We start from the raw sequence: 19862 nt of genomic DNA, 5'->3' as shown, positions 1-19862 counted from the left end.
AAATGAGCAAATTGCTTTTGCACAAGAGAAAATAGGAAGCCAAATATGGTTTGAAACTCCAACCTTTTATTTTTCTTGGCGTAAACTCAATTCATTCATATGCGAAACGAAGTCCGATCGAGCTGCCCGCTGAGTGGATGTCTCTTCTCGACGAGTTAAACAAAATAAACAATGTCGATAACCATTTTTTAGCTCAGAACAAACACAAAAGAACAGAAATAAATGGGGGTAATGATTGGAGGCGGGAGCACCAAATAATCTCTCCTTATTGCTGAACATCTCTGATATACTTCGCGCGTATTTACGGTAAAAGCCAATGGCAATTTGGTACCATCGACATCTTCGGGGTAACTTTCCTTTATGTCCTATCGGAACCCCCCTTGGCTTCTCCTTCAAGCCTCTCTCTCTCTCTCTCTCTCTCTCTCTCTCTCTCTCTCCTATAGAGTGTTTGTATATCCAGTCGGGTGAATGGTGATTTCCGCAGAGTAAGTAGCGCGATCTTTATCCAATTTGGCTTTCAGCGGACCTGCCCCGTTCTACCGTTGTTATAAAGCACCCGGTCGATTCTTTCTTTTCTGCTATTTTCATACATATTTCGCAGTCCGACTAATCTTGTGACTCGAACCCACTGCCCAAGTGCGGAAAACTCAATTAAAATTGGAGCAAAGTTCCGTATAAATTGATCCGAAAAATAAGTTTCGAACTTAAAACTTTAAGAGAGCAAATTCCAAAGTCTTGATTACATGCCAACCTTGGGTTTTCTCATATTGTACCAATGAAAATTTTATGTCTATGAGAGTATATCGCTTTTTTGTTATTATGGAATATGTGTCACTTAGGTTAGCTTTGATCGATGTAGCATAAAAGCATCTGCGGGGCTCGAAAAAGGTCTACGTATTTACTCGTAGGCGCTTAAATTCTTGAGTATCTTATATTTATGTTGCTAGTAATGCAAGTGAATGTGCTTCAGTTGATATATAGCAGGTGTGGTTTCGATCTTGAGACCTTAAAAGGGCATAAACCTTAGTCCACAGGCTTTGACTACCGGCAATCCCTTGGGGTTATGGTTATTGGTTTTCAATATTCTGATCATTGAAATTGCTGGTGACAAAAGCGAATTAGTCGATAGGGCTAGAGTTCCCCCGTGCTCAGGTAATAGGTCGGGACATATCTGAGAAAGACAGTGAACTCAGTTCATTTTCAAGTGACCACTTTTTTGTTGGTGCTGCTCGGTTTTTTCACGTCTCGGTGATCAATCGCAACAAATATTTTTGGTGTCTGGATTTCAATTTACTCGTGGAACATGAGATATATTGAAATCGAGAATGTGACTTTCAATTCGCTTCAAATTCTCACAGCAGAATGTCCCATCATGAGCAGGACTTGTGTTGTAGATTATGGATTCCCCAGAAGATTCACAACTCACGTGTTCGTGTGGGCTTTCTGCAAAATTATGGACATCAAAGACCCACAGAAACCCTTACAGGATGTTCTACAGTTGTCCCAAGTATCCAAATAACGTAAGTGTATTATGCCTTCTTTTTTCTTGTCTTCTCTCTCTTTTGTTCCTCTCAACATGCATCTGTTTACGTCCTTATTAACTACTAGTTCATGTCATTGGTAGCAATGCGAGTTCTTCCAATGGTGTGACGAACCACTTCTGACTGGTGACAAACATTTGGATGAGCTAAATCTGATTGGTAGTGAGTGCATACGATTACAAGAGAGGGTCGATGATATGCAACAAGAATGGGATAATGAAAGGGCTGATTGGAACAGGGAAAGAACGGAAAGAACGGAGCTAACGTTAGAATTATCATCCGTGGTCGATGATATGCAACAAGAATGGGATAATGAAAGGGCTGATTGGAACAGGGAAAGAACGGAGCTAACGTTAGAATTATCAACCGTGAAAGCTGAGCTCGACAAAATAAAGAACGAAATCAAGCTTGTGAATGAGTCCGTTGTAATGCCTCCACTGGACAAATTATCCAAAGAAGACGAGGAGGAAGACGATGCACTGGTCATACAAACGATATAGAAGGCACGAAAAAAAGATTATGCGACAAATGACAGCTTTTGCAATTCTGCATTTTGCTTCTTCTTGTTATCTCCGTGGCTCTTAAACGTGATACTAGCTATCATAGTTTGTAAATCAGGTTCAGAGCCTTTGCTAACGTTCTCTTTGTGCTATTTTGAGTTGGTATTGTACACAGAGCTGACAGAGATGAAGCAATAGTTTCCTGTAAAGAACCTTAAAGGTCTTTTTGGCTTTGTAATCCACTCTGTGCGGAGATATGTGACAAATTATATCTATAGACTTGATTATCCTTCCATAACTTATGCTCGTAAATTCATTTCGTAAGGGTATTGGAAAGTAGCTAGATGGATTGCGCTATGTTGCTGCATGCTGGTATCGTTGGATATTATTTACCTGCGGATGAATATACCTTGGAGAGTGGCGGACCCAGAAATTATTTATAGTCGGGGCACATAATCATTTATAACTTTAAAGAATTTCACCGTCAACTACAAATATACACCATTCCAAAAGTTTTCAAGCATATCCACACGTGCATTCTCTGCTAGATTTTTTCATTTGAGTGGTGAAGCTAGCGGTGAAATACGTTTTCCAAAATTTTGTTTTCATTTTTTGTTCTTAATAAAAGGACCCAGATTCACTGCAAATGCAATTTGTCCACAATTATATCTCCCCTCATCCATCCGAACCGTTCATATGATAGGGCTCGTCATGTAAATTGTCCATTAAAAAATCTACGTTGATTAGACTTTAAACTAAAACAACTCCATCGAAATACTTTTACTCATAAAAAATACACGGTCTAATCATTTTTCACACAAAAAATTTGTTCTTATCAAGTTGTTATTAGAGTCCAATCAACTTGATTTTTTGTGTGGACAAATTATTTGACAATCTCTACATTATACACGTCTTGAATCATCGAGAAAAGATCCATAATGTGCGGACTATATTTTGCACCGCTAAATCAAACAAGAGAAAACCTTAATTTAAAAAAATAGTATGGGAGGGTGTGGGGGCACGTGACCCCACGTGCCCCTTAGTAAGTCCGCCACTGCCCTTGGAGCGAGGCTTCTGAGGAAATTCCAAAATCATTTGTTCTTGATTTGGGATATGGTGAACCTTGTGAGGTAAAAGTTGAGATTTTACGGAAGATCCAAGTTATGATGAGTATAAACACGATGGATATGATATTAAGTCATGCCCAAAAACTAAAAATGGATCGGGAATCAACACAAAGACAGTGGATTGTAAAAGGGCACAGAAGAGCGCGATGAAAGAAAATAGAAGCAATGACAAGGATGGTTCTAGCCTGTGTGATTCGGAGGTGAAAATCTCATCCTTTCAATGTTTTATGATCATCTACCCCTTGTCCCCCTTTCCTCCAATCGCTCAAGTGCTTTGGAATGAATGACAAGGTTGGTCCCAGTTTGTGTTTCCGCGGTTTCTCTAGTAGTGAAGGCATGTGTATTGAAATTTTAGCCCTACTACTCATATGAATGGATGATGAATGAAGTAAAAAGTAACAAGAAACCGAGTAAGAAACCCCTAAGAAGGAAGCGGAGTCCTCCTCGTTCATTTGAGAGGTCTTTAAAAAGAGAGATTATTCAGAGTTCTTAGAGCACCGCCGCGTGGCGTTGGCATTTTCAGAAAATGCCAAACCATCAAGGTACCCACCTCCAAAGATATTTTTGATGGGGATTTTACAAGGTCATGAGAATCATGACCGATAACGAAATCCATGTTCATGTCTACCAATGTTGTACTCTGTACTGTTATTTACTACAGAGTAATAAATATGCTAAATGAATAAGTATATCAAAAAGGACTTTGACTGACCCACAAAGATTTATAATTGTAAAATATTAAATATAACAATAAAGATAATTGTATTTGGAGTCATTCAATATAAGGTTCACATACATCAAAATCCAAAAACAATTCTCTGAAATTATGTTTTAAAATGTGTTTCTAGACCGTTTGATTTTCTATGGACCGTTTTTCGTTTTTCATATGGGCAATTTTGGAGTTGACTTAGGTCCCTTTGACTTAACTTTTTAGTGGCTCTGTGGCTCAGGATTTGTAGTTGCTTTCTTTAAATTCTTACAAAATTTCGGTCAAATTTTTACCTCACAACCCGTCTTTTCCGTCATCTTGTAGTATAAAATTTGTTCAACTTTTGTTTTGTATTTTATATTTTTTCAATCCCCCTCGTTGAGACAAACAATGTGAGGTAAAAATTTGGCTGAAATTTAGTAGCAAGAATTAGTTACAAATAAAAAAGACCGCACCAAAACCTCATCCAAAAAGAAAAATTAGGCGGAAGGAGCCTCGAACTTGGAAAAGATATCGAATATTGCTTGCTAAATTCATGGCCGGCTTTGAGCTAAGCCGGATGAGATCGCCGACTTAAATTCCGAATTTTGGCTCAAAATTAGTGCTCCAAATAAAAATAATAAGGTATGTGATATATATTCAATATACGCTTATATAACAAATGCTTAGTGGAAAAATCTAATTTTGCTATCCAATGATATAAGATGGAAAATGATTTTGCTACTCCATTTTTTGTTAATGTCACTCTCCTGCAAGTGTATTTTTGCACCAAAAATATGCTTGGAGAAGAGTGACGTTAACAAAAAGAGAGTGACAAAATCAACGGCCTATAAAATATATGATTCAAATTTTAGGGGCCTCTCTCAGAACAGAGAATTTTTTTGGTGCCGGGTAGGTACATCTCACGTGGTACCTACTCGGCACATTCTGGTCATTCAATATATTTTTGGACGGCTCGGATTGAAACCATCTTTCTCCTCTCATCCAAATACTTTTTCTCTCTCTTTTTCTTTCTTCAAATCTAAATCATCAAAAAAATGTAATGAAAAGTTCGGATGCACCGAACGAATACCACGTGGTATCCAACTGACACTGAAAAATTTTCCCTAACCGCCTAAATTCGGCGGAAGGAGCCTCGAACCTTGGAATAGATGACGAACATTGCTTGCTATATTTGCCATATCAGGCGCAGATGGTTCCAAAAAAGCAGAAGACACAGAACCGCTCGTGATCTGTTGGTCCCCCAGGCCCCATCTTTGCTGTCATTGCCGAGTGAATTTAACGCAAAGCAAACTGGTGGCCATTTCTTCGCTGTCATCTCTTCACCACCGACCCAACCACCCCTCTCACTTTCTCATAGTATTCTCTTCGCATTCATCAATTCAATTCCCAGTCTAATAGTGACTAGTGAGTGAGAGAGAGAGAGAGAGGATTTTCACCAAAAAGTACACCCAGAAAGCTACTAGTACAATCTTTCTAGTTTCTTGTATTCTGGGTCCAATGGAAGAAGATGGGGATTGGGTTATGGTACGGAGACCCACAGAGAAGGACTTGTGGGAACCAAGCTTGATCCAAACAGAGCCTTCCCAGCCACTTGAAGTTAGGTTCAATGCGCCTGCCAAGCACTGGACTGATGCAGTTCCAATTGGTAATGGCCGACTTGGGGCTATGGTTTGGGGCGGTGTTCAGTTGGAGACTCTAAATCTCAATGGTAACAAAACCCCACAACTTTCTCCTATCTTTTTTTTCCTCTGTTACTGTTTGGTTACCAATAAAAGAGGAAAGAAAGGGATACAATACAACGGGTTTTTTTTTTTTTTCTTTTGACAATTCAATGCTCTGTTCTCTTGTTGTTCATTTGAGCAATGAGGTGCTTAATCATTTGCATTTTTACCAGTTTCATTTGCCATTTTGTTCGGTAAGTTTCATAATAGTTGGATCTTTGGGCGTGTCCTAACGGTTATGGTTGCTCACATGACTACAATACCGATGCAACTATGGGTTGTAAGCAAAAGGAAAAGGAATCAAGAATTGAATCTAATTGGTGTCCTGTTATTGTGGTTTCTTAATCATTGAAAGCCTATGAGCTAAATAGTTGGAATTAGGCTGGAGTTCCATTCGATGAATAAACAAATTCAGATAGTGGGTATTGCTTTCTTCTTCCAACAATTTTGGACGTGATAAAAGCATTGAAAGTGTGTCGGTTGCGTCTCTCTCTCTCTGAAGAGGCCTTCGAATCGTGAGAAAGGAAAAGGGAAAAAGAATGTGAATGAGATTTGATGAGAAATAAAATTAACCAGTAAAGGTCATTTTTTTCCTCATATCCCATCCGTTCTTCACTTCTCTCCCCTTTCTCACCCGATGAATAAACAAATTCAGATAGTGGTTTTACTTTCCAAAATAAATAAATAAATTCAGATAGTGGGTATTGCTTTCTTCTTCGAACAATTTTGGAAGTGATCTCTCTCTCTCTCTCTCTCTCTCTCTCTCTCTCTCTCAAGAGGCCTTCGAATCGTGAGAAAGGAAGAGGGAAAAATGATGTGAATGAGATTTGATGAGAAATAAAATTAACCAATAAAGGTCATTTTTTTCCTCATATCCCATCCGTTCTTCACTTCTCTCCCCTTTCTCACCATACAAAGAGGCTGGAAAAGTTTGAAAGCAGGACTGGCTGCGTAACTTGAAGTCGTTTTCCTTTTGTAGAGGATACACTTTGGACTGGGAATCCTGGAAACTACACGAACCCAGAAGCTCCAAAGGCACTCGCAGAGGTTAGAAAGCTTGTTGATGATGGCCAGTATGCCGAAGCTACAACTGAAGCAGTCAAGTTGTCGGGCATTATTTCCGAGGTATGACTTGTATTTTTTAGTCATTCAGCACTCTATTTGTCATCGCAAAATGCATGTGGAATCTTGTGATTTTGTAGAGTTTCATCACTTGCTATTACACATCTGGATATTAGAAAAGGCAATTACGAAGGCGTCGCTTTGAATTGGTTTTGGGAAAATCAATTAAACCACTCTTTTGTTTTTCTTGTCGGCGAAAGTTAGTATTGTTTTTTTTTTTTTTTTTGATCCTCAAAGTTAGTATTGTTAGAATAGTTAAATTTGCACATTGAAAGAGGATTTGAACTCTTGACCTCTTTGATGCCATTGGGCCAAAGGCCTCTTGGAAATGAATTAAACCACTCGGATAGCATTCATAAGCAATGGTATTGTCATAACATCTGTCCACAATTGCATCCTTAAAGCAAATTTTCACTCAAACAATCTCCTTGGATTAGCACCCTTGTCCATGTGGAAAAATTTCGAATTCTAGCATCTCCAAGAATATTTTTCTTCCATTGAGGTTCATATGCAAAATTAAAGCCCCCATTGTTGTTTAGGTAAAGATCCAAATGGTAGTAGCGTTACACAAGAGTTGGTTGAGGAGGGTCCATTAAAGCTAACTTACATATGAGGTATATGGTTCATCTAGTATCTTTTTTGGCACACAACTTGTGTTTATTCTCCGCTTTGTTTGTCTTGGTAACTATTGCTTATCCTTAAAGAAATGTCATAAGACTCATAACCTTTCTATCTTGATGAAAGAATTTGCTCTTTGCTCTATCCTAGTAACTTTCCTGTAATAATGAAGGTTTACCAGCTTCTGGGTGATATCAAGCTAGAATTTGATGATTCTCATACTTCATATAGTGAGGCAACATATTCAAGAGTGCTCGACTTGGATACTGCGACAACTAAAGTGAAATATTCTGTTGGTGAAGTTGAGTTCACAAGGGAACATTTTGCCTCAAAACCAGATCAAGTGATCGTGACAAAGATTTCTGGAAGCAAATCAGGGTCTCTCTCCTTTACAGTATCTCTAGATAGCAAGCTGCATCATCATTCACAAGTGAAAAATGGCTCAAATCAGATTATCATCGAGGGAAGTTGCCCTGGTAAAAGAAACTCCCCAAAACTGAATGAAAATGACAATCCTAAGGGTATTCAATTTTATGGGATTCTCGATTTGAAGATTAGTGATGGTGTTGGTGCTATACATGTGTTGGATGACAAGAAGTTGAAGATTGAGGGTTCAGATTGGGCTGTTTTTCTTTTTGTGGCCTCAACTTCATTTGATGGACCGTTCACTAAACCTTCTGATTCAAAAAGGAATCCTACTTCAGAAGCTCAAAGTACATTGAATTCAATTGGAAACCTGTCATATGATGATCTTTATGCACGACATTTGGATGACTATCAAAACCTTTTTCATCGCGTCTCACTACAGCTTTCAAAAAGCTCCAAGAAGGGTGTTGGAGAAAATGGGTATTTGGTGATGAAGAGACTTTCCTCCTCCAAAGGTGCTTTGTATTTAGGAAGTAGTGAAGATAAGATGGTTTCAAGTGCAGAGAGGGTGAAATCTTTTCAAGTTGATGAAGATCCCTCTTTAGTTGAGCTTTTGTTCCAGTATGGTCGATATCTACTTATTTCCTGTTCACGGCCAGGGACTCAAGTAGCAAATTTGCAGGGTATATGGAACAACGATATACAGCCACCATGGGAGTAATCTCTCTCTCTCTCTCTCTCTCTCTCTCTCTCTCTCTCTCTGTGTGTGAGAGTGTGTGCAGGCTTGGGTTTTGAACGGTATCTTATGGTTTGACGTCATCATGCTCCTTTATAATGTCCCATGACTCCCATCTTGAAGTATCTTAATACTATATAGAATTGAGATCTTTCATTCACATGAAAAAAGGAGTTCTTATTCGATTGCGTCTTCTTTGTTTAATAAATTATTTATCTGATTTTTTTTCTCTTTCTCTACAGTGGTGCACAGCACTTGAATATTAATCTTCAAATGAACTATTGGCCCGCCCTTCCTTGCAACCTTCACGAGTGCCAGGAGCCCTTGTTTGATTACATTTCCTCTCTCTCGGTCAATGGTAGTAAAACTGCCCAAGTAAGCATTATCTTTTGCTTACATTATATGGTCCTTGTGAACTGTTTATTCTATTCATTCTGGATATTCTCACTATACACTTCTTACCAATCATGCCGCAAGTCATCATATGGAACTTTGTTCAGTAAATACTATTGCAAAGAGATTAACAATGAATCATAGCATTTGTACATAATGAAATTTGTACGTCAAACTAGTTTGATAGTCTCAGAGCAACACTTGCTCATCAACGACTCAGTAGTGTAACGTACTCTTGTCCATTTTCCTACTAGTAAAGTCACACCTCGATTTAGTTCGAGTGAGGATCACAAGCCCGGAAATACGCAGTCATTCTGTAGACAGCATTATGTTCCAATATCTCTATTCATTCGTGCACTCAATTTTCCTTTAAGAATCAACTTTTTTATTTAGTAACAGAATGTTACAGGTGAACTATGATGCAAGGGGCTGGGTTGCACATCAAGTGTCAGATTTATGGGCAAAAACATCTCCTGATCGGGGTGAGGCTGTTTGGGCTCTGTGGCCAATGGGTGGAGCATGGCTTTGCACTCATCTATGGGAGCATTATACCTATACTATGGACAAGGTAAGATTCTATTTCTGTTAGTTTTCTTTTCTTCATTTACCCCTTTGCCATCTTTTATATAATTTTTTATCTAAAAGTCTCGTTTTTGTTACTTGAGCCTTAAATAAAGGGCTCACTTTAGGTAGTTCTCCCTCTTAGGTGTTCTCCTTGTGGTAATATGTTATCATCCAGTGTTGGAAATCGTTTTTTCCATTAGTATCTATTAGTAGGATTGGTATTTTTGTTATGTCGTGCATATAAGAATTCTAAGCTCATTGAACGAGGTTGGTAATCCTGGAGGCGAAAAATAATGGAAAGATCAACAAAAATCATAGATCTCTAGAAAGCACCATGCAGTCAGAAAGTAATTGTTGTCAGAGATGAGAAAAAGTGTATAGGGTGTTAATGAACCCTAACACAAATAACTATTATTTATATTAAGAGATAACTTGTTACAAAACTTGTTTAACCAATGTGGGACAAGACTCATAACAACTACTTAAATATTCCAACACTCCCCCTCAAGCTGGAGAATAGATATCACAAAGTCCCAGCTTGCTACATAACAACTCTAACCGGGGCTTGAACAATGACTTAGTAAATATGTCAGCTAACTGAGCACTTGTAGACACGAAGGGAGTAGCTATCACACCACCAACTAACTTCTCACGCACCAGATGACAATCAACTTCAATATGCTTAATCCTCTCATGAAATACCGGATTGAATGCAATGTGAATTGCTGCCTGATTATCACAATACATATTCATTGGCAATTGTACGCTAAATCCTATCTCCTCAAGAAAAGATCACACCCATACAATCCCACATGTCGTGTGGGCCATAGCTCTATACTCTGCCTCTGCACTAGACCGTGCAACCACTGTTTGTTTCTTACTCTTCCAGTTGACAAGGTTTCCACCGAGAAAAACATAATATCCTGTAGTGGATCTCCTGTCAGAAGGTCCTCCTGCCCAATCAGAGTCAGTAAAAGCCTCAATACGTAAGTGACTATTAGCTCGATAAAACAAACCACGTCCTGGATGAGCCTTGAGATACTTTACAATTCTAAGAACGGCCTCCCAATGTGGAAAACGAGGAGCAGACATAAACTGACTCACAATACTAACTGCAAACAAGATATCTAGACGTGTAATAGTAAGATAGTTCAATTTACCAACTAAGCGACGATATTGGTCAGGGCTAGAAAACTGCTCCCCCTGATCAACACACAGTTTGACATTAGGATCCATAGGAGTATCGACAGGCTTTGACCCCAATAAACCAGTCTCATCTAGAATATCTAGCACGTATTTTCTCTGTGATAAACTAATGCCATCTTTAGATCGTGCAACCTCAATACCCAAAAAATATCGCAACCTTCCCAGATCTTTGGTATGAAACTGACTCTGCAGAAATACCTTCAACTCATCAATACCTTTTTGATCATCACCCGTAATAATAATATCATCCACATAAACAATCAATAATACTTTCCCTCGGTCACATGAGAGAGAGAAAACCGAATGATCAGACTGACAGCGACTCATCCCAAATTTCAAAACTGCATCACTGAACTTGCCAAACCAGGCCCGAGGAGTCTGCTTAAGACCATATAGTGCTTTGCGAAGACGACATACCTGATTACGCTCCCCCTGAGCAACAAACCCAGGTGGTTGCTCCATATAAACTTCCTCCTGGAGATCCCCATGAAGAAAGGCATTTTTAATATCCAACTGGAATAAAGGCCAACCAAGATTGGCTGCAAGGGAGATAAGAAGGCGGACCGAACCAAGCTTGGCAACTGGAGAAAAAGTTTCAGCATAATCAACACCATAAGTCTGAGTATATCCCTTAGCAACAAGACGAGCTTTGTAACGCTCAACAGACCCATCAGGATGATATTTGACCGTAAAGACCCACCTACAACCAACTGTAGACTTTCCTAGCGGAAGAGGAACCAACTCCCAAGTGCCACTGTCATGTAGAGCAGACATCTCAACCTCCATAGCTGTCCGCCACTCGAAAATAGATAAGGCCTCCCGAACAGTATTAGGAACAAAAATAGACGAAACAGAAGTAGTAAAAGCACGAAGGGACGGCGACAAGTGAGCATAAGACACAAAACGATCAATAGGGTGAGAAGTGCAAGACCGAATACCTTTGCGAAGAGCTATAGGAAGACCAGGTGATGATAAAGGTGGAGGTGGAGGCGGAGGCGGAGGTGGTGGTGCCGGTGGTGGAGGTGTCGGTGGTTGTGGAACTAGATCTTGAGACGGAGAAGGCGCGGCGGAAGGCACTGGTGGGGCTGTTAATACTTTCTGCCGACGAACATACACCTGCAAGGGTGGCACAGATGGTACGCAAATAGGAAACACAGACTCAGTCTCAGCAGGAAGGTCAACTGGAGTACGGTGACCTGAGTAAAAGGGTAATGACTCATTAAACGTGACATCAGCACAAACAAAATGACGACGTAGAGACGGTGAGTAACAGAAACAGAAACAGAACCCAAACCAATAATATCAGTGGTAGACCCATCGGCTAAGGTAACATGAGATGGTTTATCAATAGATTGATGGTCAGAAAAAATAGTAGAAGTACCCGTCATATGATCAGATGCACCAGAATCAATAACCCAAGGAATAGAAAAACGGAAAGATGCAATACAAGCACCAGAAGAACCTGTCTGAGATAGCGTAGCAATGGAGGAACTTGTCTGATGTGACACAAGGCGTTGGTACTCCTCCACAGAAATAGTCACCATAGCAGTAGAGTGAGTAACCTGCCGAACATCTTTGAAATGAGTAACCCGATGAGCCTGAGGAAAACCATGTAGGTCATAGCAGTACTCCACTGTATGATTTGTTCCCCCACAATGAGTACAGAGTCTGAAAACACGGCCTCGACTATGGCCACCTCCCTCTGACATGCAGCCCCTAGGACGAAAGCCACAACCACCATGACTAGAATCACGACCACCAAAAACATGGTCAAAAACCCGATCACTGTACCCAGAATCACGATCGCAACTACGGCCACGACTGAATGAAGAACTAAAAGCACCAGAAACAACGGAAGTAGAATCAGATTTCATTGCAAAAATATCTCTATACAATGAGAGGCAACTAGTCAACTATCGATAGATCAACCAACCAAATATGTCACCAACTACCGACCAATAAATAATCAACCCACCAATCTAGCAACCGACGAAGAACCACCGAACAACTAATAAGCAATAAAATAGATCACCAAGCAATGAACATCATCAACTCACAAGACAAGATGACGGCCCAAATAAACAGGATCCGATAGCATTAAAGTCGAGAGAAACAACCACCCAACAACGAATCAGTAACCAATCTCCAATACGAACGAAATAATCATCAACTCAAGAAAGACCGCAACAAGAACTACTATGCTGCCGGTGCAAAAAACTCAAGACTATTACCAACAGCAACACCAAACAAATACTGAACCAAACACTAAACCAACACAACTAAACGGTACCGCAGACCATCCATAAACACCAATCCGCATCGAGAACAACTTGGCACAACCAAGGACGAAGGAGGAACAGATTGTATCTCAGAAAATCACCTTAAATCATATCGCCAAGAGACAAGCAGATTGAATAGAGGTTTCTGATCGAAAATGGCAAGATCGACGTGAACAGATGCGCCAATGAACAGTATCCTATGAACAGTGCGCGTGAACAGTACCGACGAACAGTGCGCGTGAACAGTACCGATGAACAGTGACGTGAACAGTACTGCGATGAACAGTCGCATGAACAGTGTCGTTTTAGGGTTTTGATGAATGTGGGTAGGTTGTGTTAGGATTCCAAAGGGTTTGGGTAGGTCGTTTTAAGGTTTTTTTTTTTTTTTTTTGTTGCGTCAAGATGATAGCGGAGGTAGCGGTGATGGTGGGTGGCGTAGGGCGGCAGTGGCTATGGTGGTACGTTAAGATTGGCTACGGTGGTAGGTTAAGATTAAGCTCTGATACCATGTTGTCAGAGATGAGAAAAAGTGTATAGGGTGTTAATGAACCCTAACACAAATAACTATTATTTATATTAAGAGATAACTTGTTACAAGACTTGTTTAACCAATGTGGGACAAGACTCATAACAACTACTTAAATATTCCAACAGTAATCATTTTGTAGTCGGGGACCTCACAAAATATTTTTTATTCTTATTAAGGAAAGTATTTAACTCAAAACTTTCTGGTAGTGAAACACTGCTAAATGTTTGGCATAATCAGGGTTTTCTTGAAAAAAAGGCATATCCCATCCTGGAAGGATGTGCTTCATTTCTATTGGACTGGTTGATAGAAGGCAAAGGAGGATTCCTTGAAACCAACCCATCAACCTCTCCAGAACATACTTTTATTGCTCCTGATGGTAAGCCTGCTAGTGTGAGTTACTCGTCGACCATGGACATGTCAATCATCAGAGAAGTTTTCTCCGAAGTAGTTTCTGCGGCTGAGGTAAAGCTCCTATCTTGAATCGAAAAAATAATCTCAAGTTTCTGTGTATTTTGCTTTTCTTGGTTACCAGCTCTTGTTTAGCTTTCTAGATGAAATGCTTCATAATTGGAATTACTTGCGAACAGGCATTGGGTAAAAGTGGTGATGATCTGGTTGAAAGAGTCCGTAAAGCTCTACCTCGACTTTATCCAACTAAGATTGCTAGGGATGGTTCCATTATGGAATGGGTATGTGAAGAGTTTGAATGTTAACTTTCCAAGTTTTTGTGCTTAGTTATCAAGTAAGTTTGTGATGTAGAACCAAATCTGTTTGTTTCATTCTCCGAATCTCCACTGATAAATAGTACATTGTTTTCCTTTTTTTCATCGTAGGCCCAAGATTTTGAGGACCCCGAGGTTCATCATCGGCATGTTTCACACCTATTTGGCCTATTTCCGGGGCACACAATAACTGTTGAGAGAACTCCTGACCTCTGTAAAGCTGCAGACTATACCCTGCACAAAAGAGGTCTGTGTCTTAGAAAATTGGAAGTTCATTTCATTCTTGAATCTCCCATTCAATTTATCTGTTTTCACCCAAGCTTTTAATTTTCTCCCTTTTTGGTGGGTTTTTGTAATACTTTGCCAATTGAACTTGTAGCGTTCCGTGGCTGCATTATTCATAAGTCCGTTAAGAATTATCTGACTTTCTGAAACCCTTAGCTAGTGTGTGGTTCATTGATCCAAAAGCTGGAATGGATTGGTCATTCCCTTGAAAAGCTCAGTCTAGCATTTGGTTCACTTTGTACATTAGTATTAAAACAGAGTCATCATTCATTCATTTAGATGAATGGGCATTCCTTTGGGAGGCCAAAATACGATTATTCCATTCGTCGCCAAAAAACATTCCATTGATAACAATCATCATTCATCATAGTGGTATTTTTCCCAGGCAATTACTGTATAGTTTGTATTCTATTAGCTTGTTCCAAGGACTGTAACCATTTGTTGCTTTAGTTATTTCTTTTGTTTCCTTACTCATAATTCTGAGCTCAATCTTATTAAGACTCAAGGGCGATATCCAGCAACTGTCAATTAGCATCATTCTTTTGGTGAATTTATGTCAACAGGAGAGGATGGTCCAGGGTGGTCAACTACATGGAAAACTGCTTTGTGGGCACGTCTTCGGAACAGTGAACGTGCATACACGATGGTGAAGCATTTGTTTAACTTGGTGGATCCTGATCATGAAGGTGATTATGAAGGAGGAATCTATAGTAACTTGTTCACTGCACACCCCCCTTTCCAAATCGATGCCAATTTTGGGTAAGTTGCGCTTGACTGTTTGTTTTAACCTTGGTCAACCATATAGATGTTCAGAATATACTCCATTTTAAACCTTGCAGTATGCCTGTGTGTGTTTGCGCCCTCCTAAGACAATAGGAACGTGCTTCTTTGTCACATTCTAGTCATTGACCTTCCTAAGTCAGTTGTATCAGAAAACTGAAGGGATCCATGTCTTAACAGTTAAAGCAGCCAAGGCAAAGAACAAGTTACCAAGGGAGCCTCGGTTTATTGGTTTAAACTAAGGTTTTGTTGTGATTATGGACTTGTGGTGGCATCTATCAAGGAAAGTGGTAGGGAAAACTTGGCCTTTTTACTTCATAACCTCGTTAGTCCTTCCTTACCCATCTTCCATCTTTTCCTTTCCCTCCATAAATCCCTTGCAAAATTCACGACCCAAACACAGCCTCACCGACCTAGATTTCTGACTTTGTGGTCTTTAAAAAGTGAAAACATATTATCTGATATATAGCTATTGTCATTGCCAGTTTTTCTGCAGCAATAGCAGAAATGCTCGTTCAAAGCACTGTGAAGGACCTATTTCTGCTCCCGGCGCTTCCTCGTGATAAATGGGCAAACGGTTGTGTTAAAGGATTGAAGGCCAGGGGAGGCGTCACAGTCAACATCTGCTGGACTGAAGGAGATCTCCATGAAGTTGGGCTTTGGTCAAAGAATCAGAATTCCCTAAGATTGCATTGTGGAGGAATTACAACCGCGGTGAAAATGTCGTCTGGGAAAGTTTACACGTTTAACAAGCAGTTGAAATGCGTGAAGACGTACTCTCTCTTGTGAGCGGCTTTTTTTCTATACTCCAAGATCAAGAGTGATCTTGTGAAGAGCTTTTCTTTTCTTTTCCCTTTTGTATCCGCGGAAAAACTCTTGAGAGACATGAAATTCTTTGTTTCTTTTTTCCCCTTAGTTTTGTTTCTTTCGTGTGTGTGGTGGGGATTCTTGTCTTCCCTTAGAAACGAGAGAACATGCTTCGTACTTCTAGTATTTATGATTATTTGTTTCTTGCATAATAATACAAATTCGTCGAACTTTCGACTAATTTAGTTATGCACAGCACAATTGTTTTTGGAATGGTATGAATCATATTAACATTTTGAGGGAAGAGTTGTTGCAATTATTAGGAGGGGATAGATTGGAAAGTTGCAGCTTGTAGAATCAACTTATATGGCTTGATCTCAAGTGGTTGAGGTGGTCAAGAGATCCGAAGCTCGAGCCGTGCTATTGCACCCCTCGAAACTTATCCTCCTGCGAAGTACCCTCTCAAACTTTGTTATCCCGCAAAGCTCAATTGTGATCCACTATACTTGGTAGGGTAGTCGAAATCTATGGGTGATTGATCCCTCAGTCCGTCGTGGATCTAAAATTCGTATGATCACGCTCATAGAAGGTTGATATGGCGAAATGGCTGGTTGCCCTTCCTCTACTCTTTGTCTTAGCAAAATAAAAAAGTAGAAGACTCTTACTTAAAGTCACATTATTACGTCATGAAGTCATTCTTTAATCAGTTAGTTTGATTTGATAATTAGGTTATATAAAAATTCATTCATTTTGATTATCAAACATTATGGAATGTGAAAATAATCAAATTTTGAAATTTACAGTGTCCCAATTTTTGAACCGGTGTAGTCCAACAAAATTGAGACAGAGAATCCGAAATAGCCACAAAGGTAATCATTGAATAACCTAAGAACTAATCATCAGAGTGATTGTTGACTATTATAGACCATTAGTGGGTTTGCAACTTAAAAAAGTCTAAGAACACAATTTTCTTCTCATCGCAATGGATCCATATCGAGCGACTATGAACGCAGTCGTGTTCAGAGTTCTATTTTGAAGTTATGGCCGTAAATTGCTCTTGTAATCAGGGATTGGCTCTTCTGTTACACTCGTTCACATCTTTTGGTTTCAGTCAGCATTATTTACCGTCCAAAAAAAGTTATCCCACTTCATAACTAAATGGATAATAGATAATGAATTTTCTCTTTTATCCTTCCATTTTATAAATTAAGTAGTAGGAGTAAAAGGTACTAAAAAAATGTATTGATTAAAGAGCAAAATGAGAAAATAAGTTTTCAAAAGTGTAAAAATTGTGTTCTCTTATTTAAAATGGGGACGAGAAAATATATATTCTGAGTGCGGAAAAATAGCTTTTTTTGCAAGTCGGTTAACTAAATAGGAGTGATACTGGTAAAAGCACTTGTTGCTGTGGCAATAGTGATTGGCTTTAAACCCTACCCAAAGCCCCCTTCCCATTTCGTTCACGCTTCAGTGCTTCTTCTCTATCAATTCCCGCTAGAGAGAGAGAGAGAGAGCTCCGACAATGGCATGGCGAGGTTCCCTTTCCAGATCGGTGATGGCCACAGCTAGGTCTTCAACCATCCGCAGCTCGCCGCCTCTCCCCCGCCTCCGTCCGCCGCCTCTCGCGGCCCCTCGCCTCCAATCTCGCCGCCTCTCCTTCGCCAATCCCAGGTATGAACCCCACATTTTCTTTCTCCATTACCTCCACAATTATTTAATTGAACTTGTTTTTTCTCAGCAACCAAACGGTGCTTAACTTTCTTGGCTATTGGTTGGAATTAGTTGTTGTCGTCAAGGCCGGATAGACTGGGCAATAGCCGTACCCAAGTTTCGAAATTTTATTAGAATTATAGTAGTTTTCTTTCTCAAATATGTGAAAATTATAGAAGTTCGTCAGCCCAACTGTTTCAAAAAATCGAACACCCGCCCATCCAAGATTTTTTTCGAGCAATACGATAATCTGTCTTACTTCCATCGCACACATCTAGATAACAATTTAAGAGTATGTTTAATGTTTTACCTTTTGAAATCAATATAGATTATGGAGGCACAAGATTATATGTATCTATAATAATTTGTAATTGTACCGATTGATCGAAAATACTGAGGATTTTTTTTAAAAAAATTGTTCTGGAAAAGTGGTAATATGCATTGACAAAAAATTGATATCATTGCAAATATATGTATATACACACACACACACATTCGGCCACCCAACAATAAAATCTTGCGTCCGTCCTTGGTGGTTGTCTCCTAATAGTCATTGGTATTGATAGGAACTTGGGAGAATTGGGTTGCGTTCAATCGCTTCTGCCGCTGGTCGCCGGACCCTGCCTCACGTCACACATGGCCATCCGATTGCGGGCTTGTTGCGAGCTGTCTCACGGTACCTTCTGCCGCACTTGTCAGGATCGCTAGTAGTCTCTTTGTGAGTCTTACTGTTTCTAGGAACCATGACAAATTAATAAACAAAAAGATATTATCTTTTAGTTTATACCGTTCACACAGTCATCTATCATATGAATTTGGTTTCTTATGGTTCACTATGTGTTCATTGTGTTGATTTGATTGATGAAAATGAGGGTTTGGTGGTTAAATATTTGTTAGTTTGTGGATTTTGGTTAATGAGAAGGAATTGGGATTGGGATTGATAGGGAGGAATGGAAAAGATGGGTGATGCGCGGAGCTTTCACAGTGATCAAAAGGCGGAGCAATGATGCTGCATTGTAGGTTCTAATTGTTTTTCTTTTTCTTTTAAACTGTTATTCTATTGTCTGCATCATTGCCTCCGCTTTGATCAAATAATCTTGCTAGAATTTGGCCTCTATATTCAACTGTCAAGACGTAGAACTAGGAGCTGTAATTGGTTGCCGATCCCTTTCTATGGACAGTATTATTTTCTGATGATGTTCATTCACGTGTACAGTGTACAGCCAATTCAGAATAATATGGAGTATAAGATTCTTAGCTTTGTTTTTTGCCATACAAGTTTGATAATGCTCGATAAAACCACTTTGTTCTTGACAAGTTTGGAAACAGCTTATAAAACAGTTATTTTTTCTACCCGGTTTTATTTCCTTCTCTCAATTAGCATTTCTAAATACAAGAATCTTAGATGCTGAGTTGATCACACTATGTAATCTGCCTTTCTAAAAGTTTGGCTTCGAAGATATCTGGTATTGGTCCGGTGCTAATTTTGTTGGTGCAACACTTGAACTATACCCACTTACTAAGTATTTAACGGAACGCGTGCCCTCTTTCTCAAAACTTCATTACTTCTCCCGCATCTGCAATTTTTGAGACACAATTTCAGATCATGTTTGAGCATAGTTTTACCTGAAAATAGATGCACCTCTCACTGTATCGCGGCTGAAAAAAGGTTACAATGGGTGGATACTTTCGATGTACGTCATCAGTTTAATGGATGTGGTGCATATGCCATTTCAAGTTTTCCCTCTTTCCTCTATTTTTTTTTTTTCATGAACAATATCCCTGTCAACCCTACTGAAGTTTGAACTGACCCAAGTTGCACAATTCTTGCACCATTGCAGGTACTTGAGATTAGACCATTGGATCAGCACAGGGAGGGCAAGATATATTTGGGGCAGTTATAGGAGTTGGTGGGAACTTTACTTTTGCTGTAGGAAATACTACCATAATAATCTCTGTTTCTACTCTGTTTTCTCAAACTTGAGAATCTGGAACTTTTGTGAAGTTGTGTAGACGAGGTCAGGCTATGGTAGAGCCCTAACTTGTTTTCAGTTTGTATTCTCTCTCTCTCTCTCTCTCTCTCTCTCTCTCTCTCTCTGCTTTTGATTTTTTAACTCACACCTGTTTTACCATGCTAATGGGTG

The 19862-nt window shown here is 39.5% G+C and overlaps 3 protein-coding genes across 7 annotated transcripts; all 3 read left to right on the top strand.

The window, feature by feature from the left end:
- Nucleotides 1-1248: 1248 nt before the first annotated feature.
- Nucleotides 1249-2355, top strand: LOC131307647 (uncharacterized). Its single transcript, XM_058334270.1, has 2 exons — nucleotides 1249-1520; nucleotides 1625-2355. Exons 1-2 carry the CDS (start codon nucleotides 1398-1400, stop codon nucleotides 2039-2041), a joined length of 540 nt encoding a protein of 179 aa, XP_058190253.1. The 5' UTR covers nucleotides 1249-1397; the 3' UTR covers nucleotides 2042-2355.
- A 2837-nt stretch (nucleotides 2356-5192) lies between these two features.
- LOC131307783 (alpha-L-fucosidase 2) lies at nucleotides 5193-16249 on the top strand. Of its 2 annotated transcripts, none has more exons than XM_058334468.1 (10): nucleotides 5193-5588; nucleotides 6581-6726; nucleotides 7514-8424; nucleotides 8686-8818; nucleotides 9246-9404; nucleotides 13652-13876; nucleotides 14002-14103; nucleotides 14248-14383; nucleotides 14985-15180; nucleotides 15687-16249. In XM_058334468.1, exons 1-10 carry the CDS (start codon nucleotides 5378-5380, stop codon nucleotides 15988-15990), a joined length of 2523 nt encoding a protein of 840 aa, XP_058190451.1. In that variant the 5' UTR covers nucleotides 5193-5377; the 3' UTR covers nucleotides 15991-16249. The 2 variants fall into 2 exon arrangements, with proteins under 2 accessions (XP_058190451.1, XP_058190452.1); XM_058334469.1 differs by having other exon boundaries at nucleotides 5450-5588; nucleotides 7573-8424.
- Nucleotides 16250-17417: 1168 nt separating this feature from the next.
- LOC131307870 (uncharacterized) lies at nucleotides 17418-19769 on the top strand. Of its 4 annotated transcripts, XM_058334590.1 has the most exons (4): nucleotides 17418-17679; nucleotides 18285-18394; nucleotides 18663-18734; nucleotides 19560-19769. In XM_058334590.1, exons 1-3 carry the CDS (start codon nucleotides 17531-17533, stop codon nucleotides 18683-18685), a joined length of 282 nt encoding a protein of 93 aa, XP_058190573.1. In that variant the 5' UTR covers nucleotides 17418-17530; the 3' UTR covers nucleotides 18686-18734; nucleotides 19560-19769. The 4 variants fall into 4 exon arrangements, with proteins under 4 accessions (XP_058190573.1, XP_058190574.1, XP_058190571.1 ...); XM_058334591.1 differs by lacking the exon at nucleotides 18663-18734 and having other exon boundaries at nucleotides 18285-18398; nucleotides 19564-19769; XM_058334588.1 differs by lacking the exon at nucleotides 18663-18734 and having other exon boundaries at nucleotides 18285-18436.
- The last annotated feature ends 93 nt before the right edge of the window (nucleotides 19770-19862 follow it).

Source organism: Rhododendron vialii, chromosome 11a, assembly GCF_030253575.1.
Source record: "Rhododendron vialii isolate Sample 1 chromosome 11a, ASM3025357v1".
Classification (NCBI taxonomy): domain Eukaryota; kingdom Viridiplantae; phylum Streptophyta; class Magnoliopsida; order Ericales; family Ericaceae; genus Rhododendron; species Rhododendron vialii.
This window is presented reverse-complemented; position numbering and strand designations above follow the sequence as displayed.

Bases quoted from the DNA above. Each gene is read 5' to 3' on its own strand.
- LOC131307647 (XM_058334270.1), top strand. From the start codon at position 1,398: ATGGATTCCCCAGAAGATTCACAACTCACGTGTTCGTGTGGGCTTTCT. The intron at 1,521-1,624 runs GTAAGTGTATTA...TGTCATTGGTAG, and splicing joins GTCCCAAGTATCCAAATAAC to CAATGCGAGTTCTTCCAATG.
- LOC131307783 (XM_058334468.1), top strand. From the start codon at position 5,378: ATGGAAGAAGATGGGGATTGGGTTATGGTACGGAGACCCACAGAGAAG. The intron at 14,384-14,984 runs GTCTGTGTCTTA...TTATGTCAACAG, and splicing joins CTATACCCTGCACAAAAGAG to GAGAGGATGGTCCAGGGTGG. The intron at 15,181-15,686 runs GTAAGTTGCGCT...TGTCATTGCCAG, and splicing joins CAAATCGATGCCAATTTTGG to TTTTTCTGCAGCAATAGCAG.
- LOC131307870 (XM_058334588.1), top strand. From the start codon at position 17,531: ATGGCATGGCGAGGTTCCCTTTCCAGATCGGTGATGGCCACAGCTAGG. The intron at 17,680-18,284 runs GTATGAACCCCA...TGGTATTGATAG, and splicing joins CTCTCCTTCGCCAATCCCAG to GAACTTGGGAGAATTGGGTT.